A 14,404-nucleotide genomic window follows, 5' to 3' on the forward strand; every position below is an offset into this window, starting at 1 on the left:
ATTAGAAAACTTTTATGTGAAAACAAAGAAGAATACTAAGTTTGTTTACTCTCAGTAATGTTACCATACTTATTCAGATTTCATCGGCTGTGACGCGCCCCTCAATGAAATATATCGCTACATCCTTATGAAAACGACGTCAAAGTAAAATTTTTAATTATGTCAAAGTTTCCCACATGAAACAGTTAAATTTAAATTATTCAATTTTGTTATTAATAAGAGTATAGATCTATGTATGAATGTATAATAGGTATGTATGTATGTATAGAAATAGAGACTATTTGACGACGCGTTGGCGCAGCAGTCATAGCACTGGCTGTTACGCTGGCGGTCGCGGGTTCGATTTCCGCTCACGACAGCATTTGTATCGGCCATATAGATGTTTGTCGTGGTCTGGGCGTTGTGCTGTGTGAGAAAATCTTACTGGGGGCCGTTGAGGGTGAAGCGTTTATTAATTATTAATAGATCACGTTTCGCTTGAAAAAACAATCCTAGCCCGTTTTTAAATTTTACTTTGTTTAAATAGACGAGCTACTTTGATAGACTTGTTTCGCAAGACATCTGTCGTGAGCGCGTAAGCACGACAATTATTTACAATGAAAAACATTCTGCGAGAAAAAGAAAAAATCTTTCCATATACGGTTCTTTGGTTGTATGCGGCAGTTAGTATTAATATTTCACTTTATCGACGTTTTTAAAGCTAAGAAAAATAGTGTTGGACGGTTATGCAGAAGTAAGTTGCCAGGGTAGCTTAAATATTAAGACAAACTAAAATTTTAAAAAAGGGCTAGAAATTGTTCGCACGGTACATGCGCTGAGCGGAATGAAAGCGAGATTGAAAAAATCGTAACAACACTTTTTCTCGACACTTCTTGCTAAAATATAAAATTAGGTCTGTCATATTTTATTAACCACAAACCATTTATTACTCTGATTGAAAATGATGAGTAAATACACATATATTTTCACTTTTGTTTATTTTTATGATAAATAATAATTAATGTTTATTTCTAAAATAAAAATAAAATATTATAATTATAAAAAATAAATTTATACAGTTACTAAATTTTCGTTTGTTGTTAACTTAAATTAGGATAATTCACCACACCATTGGAGCTTTGTGCTTTTTACACATACCCTTTATTCTGTACATTAAATCATTATATAGAAATAAATATACTTTATTAGAAATGTTTAAATTTAGCTCTGTTAACTATGACTGTACAGCAAACATCTACCAAAAATCAAAGGGAACTTCGTTCCGACCGGGGGTCCGTAAACCCCTTACGCCGTTTTTTCACTGGAACCATGACCTATTACACCTACAGAACGCCATCGTCGAACATTCGGTATATACAAATCGGTAAAATGTATATTGTTATTTGTCATATTATTAGCATAGCTTCCGAACGTCTGCAATTCTTCACACTCAACATTCTTTTTTTTGTCCAGTACAAGGTTTATATAGAAGAAAATTAAAAAAAAAAGGATGAGAATGTTCACGAAAAAAAATGGATAGTATAAAGATCTACGGACAGTTTATTATTGCAATCAATTACTAATTTTAAGGCAGAGTCAGTCGTGTTTGCAATATATTTTCTGATTGTTTATATTTCATTAAAAACAATATTCTCATTAAAACCGCGTTCTCGTTCATCCAGTATAAATTTACGAACGGAAAATGATTTTTTTTTACAAGCTTTGCATACGTTCTGTGAATATTCAATACTTTTAATTGTCGGAAGGTTTTAGTAAGCCATATGAAATGGATTGTTAAATTGTATATACATATGTCTCGCGTAGAATAAACAGTAGCTTAAAAAAGTTATAGATACAAAATTTAAATGTCTAGGAGGTGGTAGTACTAATATTTTATGATCGTATAATTCAGCCTATAATATCCCACTGCTAGGCATAGGCCTCTTTCTAAATGTAGCTGAAGGTTTTACATTACCTACTGTGAGTTACGATGACTATCAGGTATTTATGACATCAATCAGGACCGACAGGATCAAACCCGAACACCGGTGTGTAGACGCCTGCACGGCACACGCACCTACACTACACCAGAGCGATTGTAGATTTTGTGATCAAATGTATGCAAAAGAAACTAAATTTTAAAGACGTATTCCATTTAATATATGTGAAGTTCTTTTGGTCATTTATATATTATTCAACTCCTAAACCTAACCTAACCAAGCCTAGATAATGATGATGATATTTTTTTATTAAATCATCAAAAAAAGTTTTAACTTCATATGACACAGCAACTTAATAATACTAACACGTTAAGCCTTCCTGGCTGTTAGTAAAGCAATCGTTATTCACTTACTTCACATAAATTATAATATATCTTTTTATAGATAATTCCTTACTTTACCAACATCCACAACTAAAAAATATTACTGCTTTTGTTTTTGTAAAGTAACTAATAATTAAAATTATATATATATGACGGATTTTATTTTGAAACAACGTCAACATGACTGACGGTCGGTAAATTTTTTACTGATTTATTGTGAATTATTCGTACGGGTATTCTAGTTTTACATTCATTAATTTTGATTAAATGCAGCTTAAGTAATAATAAATGCTATTTTTATGATTTTCATTTTATTAAATTAGTTATGTCCCACGGGAAACTGAATACGAATTTCATTAAGGTCCTTTGAAACCATCTAACTTGGAGAATGGAATTCCTCAATGGACGACAGAAAAAGCTTGCAAATAATGCAATTGAAAAAATTGTTTGAGTGAGTTGATGAAACGAACGTGATTGAGTAAAATCTCATTTAATTAATAATGAAAAAAGGAGGTATAACAACATAAATACGTATACGTAAATACTATTTACAATGACAAAATATTAAAAAAAATTTGTTTTAGTAAAAATGTTAAATAATTCAAGTGAAGCCATAATCAACAAACAAATTTAAATTGATGTGTTATTCGCTTTGTTTTATACTGTAATAACTGTATTACAGCACAGAACTGTTTTAAGTCCACATGAATTAAATATTGCTCGTAAAATCTATTTTATTTCGTTTGAATGCAGGAAAATGATAATAGGATTCACATTATACAATAGTTCGTTATTTTAAATTTCCATTCAATTTACTATTTCTCTGTTTCGCAGAATTCGCGAGCCTTTAAATGCTATATTTCTTTCAAGTTTATATAAAATTAACACCTATGTAATTATCCTTTAGAGTTTTTTATATTATTATTATTTAAGGTATGTAGGTATATTTTTTTATTTTAAAACATATTTTGTCAAGAGGTATAGATTAAAAAAAATCTCACCTGTTGTCTTATAATTCAACAATTTACTTATATTTTCTTAGCGCTCGGTGTGTCTAAGTAATATTATCCACTACTGGGCGAGGGCAATAGTGCTGCTTTTACGGGCCGCGAGCGAACGTCGCATGGGAAATTATTTGACGTGGCGTTTAATGTTATTTTTTTTTACCTTTTTAACATGCTTTTTTCAGCTAAATAAAATCTAGCCTACAATATATTTTATTGGAATCTTGCTTGTATCAGTATCTCAAATATCTACAATCTAGTCCTCATTTATATTTAGAAAATAGCTGTGCCCGCGACTTCGTCCGCGTGGATTTAACAAAAAAGTTATTGTTCAGTTCGCAGAGTTATAAAATAAATAAATTTCAAGTTCATTCAAAATCGGTACAGCTGTTTCAGAAATTTGCCGGAACAAACAGACAGACACTGACAAACAAAAATTGTAAATAATGTTATTTTGGTATATGTACCGTGTTACACCTATATGTCTTTAGTAAAAGCGGTTTCTTTAATATTATAAACAGACACTCCAATTTCATTTATTTGTAGAGATACATATACTCGTATATCTTACAGGATTACTTATGTGTCTTTCTCACCGTCAGTTAGACTCCATTTTTATTATATATATATATATATATATATATATATATATATATATATATATATATATATATATATATATATGTTCATTTCACTTTACATAATATGCTAAATATAATACTACCATCGCCCTGATCTACCAATAGTGATGCTTACCTGAGAAACATCTAAATAAAATGACTAAATATCATGTGCTGTGTGGCTACGGCACTAAAGAATTTAGCCACCCCCTCTCTTCCCGTGGGTGTCGTAAGAGGCGACTAAGGGATAACAAGGTTCCACAACCACCTTGGAACTTAAGAAGCCGACCGATGGCGGGATAACCATCCAACTGCTGGCTTTGAAATACACAGGCCGAAGACGGGCAGCAGCGTCTTCGGTGCGACAAAGCCAGTACTGCGGTCACCAACCCGCCTGCCCAGCGTGGTGACTATGGGCAAAACACATGAGTTCACGTTATTTTTGGCGTAAACTTGTGGAGGCCTATGTCCAGCAGTGGACTGTATAGGCTGTAATGATGATGATGATAATGATGAAATATCATACTTGCCCTTAGTCTGCTGTGTTGTCCTTTTCCTGAAAACCTTATCAACTTCTAGAATATCTTAGCTATTATTCTAATTCTATTTTGTTTGTGTTGTTATTGTAGAGTACACCGTGACAGGGTTGGAACTGCTCGAGCTCCGGGTGCCGACACACGTTCCGCTGGGCACGCGGCCGTCACTGTCGTGTCGCTGGCGACTGAACCCCACAGATATCCTGTACTCCGTCAAGTGGTACAAGGATGGAAAGGAGTTCTTCAGGCACGTGCCGAGAGATGTCGAACCGAGGAGAAAATTTTTACTTCCCGGAGTCGATGTAGAGGTAATTTAATTTTTTTTTAAGTTTAAAAGCTAATAAATCTGAATAAAAACGTATGAAATACGTATATATGACAGTCTCTGTTTCATAAAGTAATTTGTCAAAGAATAGGAAATTTCAAGTTTATTAAGATATTTATTAAATGTATTAATGTGTATGTACATATATAGGTAGGTAGGGCACAGCAGGAATTTCCTGCTCAAAAAATGGAGCAGCCCGACTGGGGTAGTACCTCGACCTTACAGAAGACCACAGCTAAATAATACTGTTTTCAAGCAGTATTGTGTTCCTGTTGGTGAGTAAGGTGACCAGAGCTCCTGTGGGGATTGGGGATTGAGTCGGCAACGCGCTTGCGATGCTTCTGGTGTTGCAGGTGTCTATAAGCTACGGTAATCGCTTACCATCAGGTGAGCCGTACGCTTGTTTGCCGACCTAGTGACATAAAAAAAAAAAAAAATAATGTACTAGCTTTTGCCCGCGGCTTCGCTACAGAACACCTACCTAAGGAAGTGCCTATGGGTTAAGACTATTAATTTTTTAATTCTATGCTGGAAGTACTTCTTTATATACTACATTAGAGGTTCTGCCTTCAGATGCTAACACGACCAAGTTGTTAGATGAGCTCACTCTCGAGCAGACCACGTAAAACTGGCCGTGCGAAAGCAATCCCCCCTAAGATCAATTCCTGCTGTTTTCAGTGACTGACCCTGATACTTATTGATCGTCATTGCGAAACAGACTTTAAGGGGGAATTGCAATCTTTTAAACTCGAATGGGTATTCCGTCGGTATAAGTGGTATCCGCGGTATATACACCGATTCATCTCGAGCACAGCCAGTAAATATAATAGCCTCTACCACGTTTTTATGTAAGGCTTTCACACGCAACCTGGTCCCATTGCACAACTTAGATTGAGATTTCTCAGTAGCATTACTGGAACTCCCACTTTAAGGATAAATGTGTGAGACGGTAGACCAGGTGGGTTGAGTATATTTAGGAACTCCACAGAATAGTGTATAGCATCATCCGTATGCACAACAGTATCCATAGATTTGTACTGATATTCTTCACCTTCGAACGCGAATTGAATAGTCACCCCATAGTGGTGAAACGGGAGTTCAGAGTTTGTGTTGGGAAATAATTTTATTAATTTTATGTCATGTCCGCGTCTTAGACTTCGAAATAACTGCCATTTTCGCAATCAACGTCCTAAAAACATAAATAATGACACCCATGTCGATTATTAAGGTTTATTTACCCCATTCCCCCCCCCTAAGGAGTTGATTTTCGGACAATCACCAAAGACTTATTTGCTTATTTATTTTTGGGAGTACTCCTACGAAGTTTCGAATCCCTTTTTGAGAAACTTTACCCCTTTAGGGGTTGCATTTCGAAATATCATTCCTTATTCCTTGTATAAATCATAAAGGGAAACTCTGTGCAAAATTTCAGCTTTTTAGGACCAAGGATTTGGGCTGGGTATCGATGAGTGAGTCAGGTGTTCTTATATATAAAGAAGATATTCGGTGCGACAAAACCAGCCCTGCGGTCACCAATCCGCCTGCCCAGAGTGGTGACTATGGGCAACACATATGAGATCACGCCTTTTTTGGCACGAACTTGTGAAGGCCTATGTCCAGCAGTGAACTGCGATAGGCTGAAGTGAAGTAAAGTGACAGGTCTAATATCATTTTGTAAGGAGTAAGCTCAAAAAATGTTTAAGGAATCCTCTCCTAATGCGTCCAACGTGACGCTGTACCCGGCGGTGCTGGAGACGGGCGGACGCTATCGTTGCGAGGTGTCCGGGGAGAGACCGCTTTTCCCGACCGTCTCCGACTACGCGGATATGATTATTGTCGGTATGTGCATATCTTTGTACTAGTTGTAATAGTCGTAGACCTAAGAAATAATCTGAAATTATAAAAAATGACTATTTGTGGTACATTAATTAACACATCTACTCGTATGTTTGACTCGACAGTACAAATACTCTAAGGGCCGATTCACCTCCTGACGAAATCTGATCTCTGATAGTATATTAGTGGCTTACGTAAGAGATAAAATTAAACTTAGCTTCAAAAATCACAAATAAGATATCAAATAGAGTCAGTCAGTGTTGCTATTTTATTTATAAACAGAAAATACACTGTTAATGAGTTTCATAGAATTAACGCGCTCTTTTATTTGCATTCAGCTTTTCAGTGGGATCGTAATAAGGTTTTCAACCTACCTACGGGCGTTTATATTTAGATGATTTTTACATTTATTCTAAGTACAAGAAAGGAAAATTGAAAGCATATTGTTTGCTGACAACGATAAACCAATTTCTTATTCTTTATTATAAAGTTATATTATATTTGATATATTTATATACAACTAGCTGTGCCCGCGACTTCGTTCGGGTGGAATTTAACAAAAAAGTTATTGTTAAGATCGCACAGTTATAAAATATATAAATTTCTAGAATAAAAGCACTCCTTAGTAAAAGGTGAACGGTGGAGTAGGTGAAAGTCCCGTCAAAATCGGTCCAGCCGTTTCAGAGATTAGCCGGAACAAGCAGACAGACAAGACAGAAATGTTATTTTGGTATATGTACCGTGTATACATCCATTTGCGTTTAGTAAAAAGCGGTTATTTTATATTTTATATTACAAACAGACACTCCAATTTAATTGTTTGTGTAGAATATAGATCAGAAGTTGACGAGTGAGGCACCGTAAACCCTTTTAATGATTTACTCCCGTCTACTTATGTGACATCAAGCTAAGCTTAAAAAATACTGTAGCTCTACCGTCCGAGGGTCCGGTAATATCGGGGTCCCGCGTGCGCTACCAGCTCGGCGATCGCGTGCAGGTGAACTGCACGTCGGGGCGCTCGCGGCCTGCCACCCAGCTAGCGTGGTACGTCAACGGTGAGCCCGCGCCGCCGGCCGTCGTGCGGGGGCCCGAGCACTTCCGTCACGAGGACGGACTGGAGACCACGACGCTCTCCCTGGACTTTAAGGTTAAGCCGAAGCACTTTAAAAAGGGCGATTTAAAATTGAAGGTAATAAAAAGGATGATATTTATAAATGGAATATTTATTTTTTTATTTACTTAAGTACATTCTAAAAAATCGTTATTATTAAATAACATTTATTATAATTTTACATAAATATGATGCTGGGCAGATTATAAATATAAAACAAATATAAGTATGTTCATGATTAAATGTACAAACATTAACATAGAGATATACAAACATTTTAGTAACTATATCTAACAAGTACTTTTTGAGTTATATCTAATAATGCATATTTAATTGACTAATTTATCGTCGACATACGTTATTAGTTCTTGTTTTTTCGTTTGCGAGCAAATGCAATTATTTTTAACCGACTTCAAAAAAAGGACAAGGTTACTCAATTCGACCGTATATATATATTTTTTTATGTATGTTCGGGGATAGCTCCGTCGTTTATAAACCGATTTTGATAATTCTTTTTTTGTTGGAAAGGAGATATCTCTAATTTGGTACCATGATAAGGAAAACAGGATCTGATGATGGGATCCCGGAGAAATCGAGGAAAACTCTCGAAACTCCGCATAACTTTTTACTGGGTCTACCGATTTTAATGATTTTTGATTTAATCGAAAGCCGATGTTTATCATGTAGTCACATTTAAATTTCATCGAGATCTGATCACAACTTTTGGGGTAATCTTTGATAATGCGTATTTATTTGACTATTTTTTCGTCTACCTACGTTGTATTACTTGTCGATATAATTGAAGTCGGTTTTTCTTCGTTTGCCTGCAAACATAATTATGCTTCGAAATAAACAGTATATTATCACGGGTTCGCTAGTTGTGAATATAATACAAGACTTTTTACACTCTGCAGTGTCTCGCCACCATCGCGACGGTGTACTGGCGCAGCAACGAGGAGAGCGTGCAGGGCGAGCGGCTGAAGGGCCACTCGCGCTCGCGGGAGGCGCTGGAGGGCGCGTCGCGCGCCGACCGCGTACGGGCGGGAGCGGACGCGCGCGCGCCGGGCGCGCTGGCGCCGCTCGCCGCGCTGCTGGCGCTGGCGGGGATGCGTGCCGTGTGAGAATATGTCAGACTTTCCGTTGGAGCCCGCGTCCTGTGTCATTCTGGTAGGGAAAACTGCCTACCTGGTGCTGGATAAATGCTAACAGCTAGTTTCAATAATTTATTTATCTCTGAATTTGCTTACGATATGACCGAGATAGGTCAAAACTCACGTAAAATCTATACAAATTGTGTCAAAAACCTGTAGTAGTAAGCAAGTTCAGTGATAGATAGATTTTTGAAAACGGCCGTAAATGGACTGTATTTTGTATCTTATAGTATATTATAAAAGAAGAAGAAAAGGGTACAACTACTCCCCATGATGAAAGCTCTACGGTTAAGTGGAGGGTGCGGCGGGCATCGTGGGTAGAAATCACGGTCGCAGCGTTCGTATTGTCGCAAAATAGAATCGTGGGTTGCTCACGTGCTAATGCCAGCCCTTGTCATTAAAACTTTCCATTATTATTACTTTCAAATTGATTATAAGTGAAAACTTATGGTAAGTGACATATTCGATTAAAGTATAATATATATATATGTCTCTATATATTACTCATACGAGTTTACGATATCACTTCAGAATTTAATGTATATATCTAATATTAACCAAAGAACTCGATCGTAATACATATGTATAAACGTAAAAGAAGGTAATTTTAATATTGAATAAAAATATTCGATTTATATTATAAAAGTAATAAAAAAGTTTCAGCTATGGCAAAGATTTTTTAACATTGGAATAAGAATATGTCTATTGTACAGTTAATATTTTAGCTAAATTTATTTAACCTAGTCATTGAAATAACGTGTAATAATATGTAGTAGGAAAAAGTATTATAATTATCAGTGGTACTTTAATACTTTATTAATCATTTTCCAATATTCGGTTTTACCATTGTGCTATGTGTACGGAAAACACGGCAAGGTTACGCAACGCAACTCATAAAATATAAATAAACAAACATAATTTGTCCTTTTTTCTTGCCTCAATTCACAGTACCTGGGTGACCGAGCTTAGCTCAGTATTTTAAGTAAATCGTGTTTTTTGGAAATCATATTAATACGAATTACATATTGATAAAATATGAATGATATTTTTTGATTTTACCAACATAATAAAAAATATGAACTTGGTTATTTAAATAAAAAAAGAAACAATAATTGCAATTAGAAAAAAAAGGAAAAAAATAATCGATCTAGAGACAAGGGGATTTGATCCGTGGTATTCTCAGTCGATCCCGACACACCGGACACACCGGATTACAAATTTATTGACACTTGCGAAATTTACCTCCGTATTCTAACGATATTGTAGCCATTTTTTCATTGCCTAACAACAGGGATAAAACGACATTTTCTAACTATGAATCCTATCTATATAGCTTTATCGCCCCCGAATATTATAATATAGAAATATTATTAGATAATATGAATTTAATTACTAAGTGAATTGATTGCGGTATATACACTACCTACAATATTATTTTCCTGACGTCATACTAACTCACTTCGTGTGAGCTTATTGGTCACATTTAGTCGTAGTGAGTCACTTCGCTTCGAGAAGCCCAATACACATAGCACAATGTGTTATTTACCATCCTGTCGACACGAACGTATATATTTGTAATATTTGTTATAAACGCTAGAGACGATATTATACAATTAAGTTAGTTAAGTTTGAATAAATTTATAATTATCTATCCTATCACAAAACTGTACAGGGACGAGTAGTGTAGCGTATCTTTTTATGAAATTGTCTTTTGATAGATGTGTGTTTAAATAAAAATACGACGTATTTAAGAATTACTGCTTGTCAGATAGTATAGCTACACGACTTACACGCAGTCAATTGATGGTCTAACCGTTTAATGGTAAGAGAGAACAATTGTAGTTATGTATTGTATGAAGTTTAAGATTATGAAAATTCACTGTTTAAGCGAAGAAATTTTTTCGTTGGTTTGGTTGTTTTTTTTTCTTTCAAATATTGTTATTATAACGTTTCCTTTTTCAATTCAGTTTGACGATTCACGCATATGTTTCGAAAACCAATTCTGCGTATTTTGGGAAATGCTCAACATCGGTCCAATTTATCACAACATGTAACTCTGTACATGAAGTAATTTTCTATATTATTATTGATTCAAAGAACAGACACTTAACATATTAATATATTTTTTTACAAAAAACTAATTTATTTTACTTGAAATGTATTTTTTAAGCTTAAAATAAATATTAATTAATTTTTTTAAGTTCTAATTCTGATAATGATGCCGATCCAGCACCACGATTACGGTCTTCTACAAAGGTCTTGCAATAATAAAAATAAAATAAAAATAAAATAAAATAAAATAATAGTAGTGGGGGTACGTCGGCCTAATGGTTGCGCTTTTCTTTTAAGGCCACCAGTGGCATGACGATAGATTCGTGTGCTGTGTAACGAAGAAAGAATAGCATTCTGTCTCTTTTTCTTTTACACGTAATGCATTTATGTTTTAAAATATAACCAATTACAATGAAACGTCACTCGATATAACCAATTGCAATGAAACTTCACTCAATCGGTGTGTGCACCCATCGATAACAGTGACGTACAGCGGCGTTGACGCGAACGAAAAGTATGACACTATGGTACTAGCTCTCACCATCGAAATTGGGCTGCATTGCATGACCTGTATATACTGTGTGTATATGACTGTGGTCACGATATGTCTTGACGTTTTGATTCAGCAATTTTTTGCCATTCTGCAGTTCTCTAAAATTAATTTGTTGAAATCATGTGTTGACAAAACCAATGTCACCAAAATAATATTAGTATATAAATAATTTTAGTATTTATTGCCTAAAAATTTAGATTTTTTTTAAGTTTGTATGTCATATAAAATAGAGTTTACTCGCAAATCAAAGAAAAAAACTTTAATATTTTATATAGGAATGTTATATAAGATAGAGGAATATACAATTTACTCATTCGTTTTAAATATCGACAGTTTAAGACAACTGGTTTTCCAACTGGTCGCCCAATAAAATCGTCAATATTTCAAATAGTATCATTTAATTTAAACTATTAAAACTATTAAATTTTAAAATTAAAACTCTCAATGTATCAGTAATTCATTAGCTTTTTTTGTCATTTATCATTAAAAAAATTACTTTTAAAAAAGGTTTTGAGACTTCCAAGAAAATACTGTCATGAAATATCACAACTTAACGTCTTAAAAATGATTCATACGTAATCTTATATACGTAATACGTAATACTTATATACGTAATCTGTTTATTATAGAGAATTAAATTTCCAGATGAGAGTAAAGAAAAACATTTTGTATTACTCAACTCTAAATTAGACAAGAGAAATATTCCTTAAAGACACATTTGCAAATAATTTTAAAGGAAAGGTTTTAGTAGTTTTATTATTTTGTACTCACTTCTTTTTAAGAATTATACATATAGAGGTATGCTTTATCATTAATGTAGCGTGTTTCTTGTACGACGCTTGCTGGGCTCGCTTACACAAAGCAGAGGAACACTTTACAAGAACACGCACATACAGACGCGTTATGATCGTAATATATGAACGATCTAGTGTTCAAGAAATAGATGAACTTCGTATGACTTTTTATTTAAAAGATCTGGTTTAAAATGAATTCATAATGAGAAATATCTCAAATTTTAATATGTTATTTGAAAACTCAGAGATACGAGAAAAAAAACGTTGAGTAAAATGATCTCTCGAATTTCAAATGTGTTAAATTCAACATTGAGTGAAGTATTATTAGTATTGTATATGATGTGATAAGTCATTACAATTCGAGTAGTAGCTTATGTGGTAATGTAGACAAATAATAGCGCTTTTTTTTTCTTAATACTGTATAAAGGTGTCATTTGTATTTAAGTAAAACGTAATTGTAAGAAAGAGGAAATACATATTTGTAATTGTTTTTGAAAGAGCTGAAAAATTTATATAAATGAATACAGTCATAAGTTTTAAAATATGCAGTTGATATTGTTGCTTATTGTTGTTAGAATAAAATTAAATAGTATATAAGTTTGTAAAAAGGGAGTATATAAGCTCAAATGAATTAAATTAAGTGGAAATGACGAGTGGTTTTATGTCGACGGGCCTTATTTAAATATTCTTTACCTCTATTCTTATTTTATTTAATTATCTTGAGGTAAGTGTTCACATTTTTTTTTATTTGATTGACATATCTATAATCGGTTTGAAATTTGATGGTTTTTCAGTGATAATAACTGACATTTAGAATGACTGACTGAACACACAATTTAACATACTGAAGTAATAATAATACTATTTATAGTACACCATTAAAAGATACAAAAAAAAAAACTAAAGTAGTACAAATTGAGTAACATGTACAAAGGCGGTCTTATCGCTAAATGCTATTGATTTCTTCCAGACAACCTTTAGGTATAGGACAAGGCATATAAAAAGCGGTAAATGAATAATTAATTGTAACATGAATTAGAAATTACAATAAATTAAAATAAATTGTGATAAATATAAAAATAGAGAGATATTGAGTAAGAGAAGGTTATACGAATCATCACTTCAGTCTATCGCGGTCCACTGCTGGCCGTAGGCCTCCACAAGTTCGCGCAAAAAATGGCGTGCACTCGTATGTGTTGCCCATAGTGACCACGCTGAGCAGGCGGGTTGATGCGCGATACCGGAAAGGAACTGCGTATTTCTATCTTATGACGCCGCTTTGTGTATAAAACCTCGAACTAAACATAAGTTTGGTTTGAGGAGGTGTATTGGTCGAGGTCACGTAGGGCTGGCTTTGTCGCACCGATGACGCTGCTGCCCATTTTCGACCTGTGTATTTGAAAGCTAGCAGTTAGATGGTTATCCCGCCATCGGTCGGCTTTTTAAGTTCCAAGGTGGTAGTGGAACTGTGCTATCCCTTAATCGCCTCTTACGATACCCACGGGATGAGATAAGGTGGCTATATTCTTTACTGCCGTAACCACACAGTACACGAATTAAATCAAATATTGTATTTCACTCCAAATATTGTTTAAAAAGTTTTTTTATCTTTTTTCTTAGTGTATTTTTCAAGTCTTTATGGATATATCGTTTTGTAGATCGCTCGTCACGTTTTATGCTTACTCACACACAAAGCGCATTTGTGCGGTGTGTGGTGCGTACCAGCTTCTGTTAATTTACTTTTCGAGTCTCAAGCATTTAAGAGTAATCAGTAATTGTATTAACTTGATTTCTATTCATTGCTATAATTTTTTTTATATATAATATCTTTTTTTAAATTTCTGACAGTGTCACTTAGGGTTATAATATAATATATATATAAATAGCTGAATTGTTAAGATTTAGCTGATTTATTTAATATCTCAGCACAGACAGTAATATTACTGAAAATATATAATTCTAATAAAAACTGAATTGTATTCAAGAGAGCTCAGACGAAAGTCACTTGAACAAAACTCGACAACCTGTAAAATATTGTAGAATCAATTTATCTCTGATATTTTATCAGTGAAATTTTATTATATAGATATTTTATATATAAAATATTATTGGTAAGAGAC

The 14,404-nt window shown here is 34.1% G+C and overlaps 1 protein-coding gene across 1 annotated transcript; it reads left to right on the forward strand.

Moving 5' to 3' along the window:
* Positions 1 to 2,802: 2,802 nt before the first annotated feature.
* On the forward strand, positions 2,803 to 8,855 carry LOC123656037. Its single transcript, XM_045591758.1, has 5 exons — positions 2,803 to 2,815; positions 4,556 to 4,770; positions 6,491 to 6,626; positions 7,553 to 7,812; positions 8,649 to 8,855. Exons 1-5 carry the CDS (start codon positions 2,803 to 2,805, stop codon positions 8,853 to 8,855), a joined length of 831 nt encoding a protein of 276 aa, XP_045447714.1.
* Positions 8,856 to 14,404: the final 5,549 nt, after the last annotated feature.

Source organism: Melitaea cinxia, chromosome 8, assembly GCF_905220565.1.
Source record: "Melitaea cinxia chromosome 8, ilMelCinx1.1, whole genome shotgun sequence".
NCBI classification, from domain to species: Eukaryota; Metazoa; Arthropoda; class Insecta; order Lepidoptera; family Nymphalidae; genus Melitaea; species Melitaea cinxia.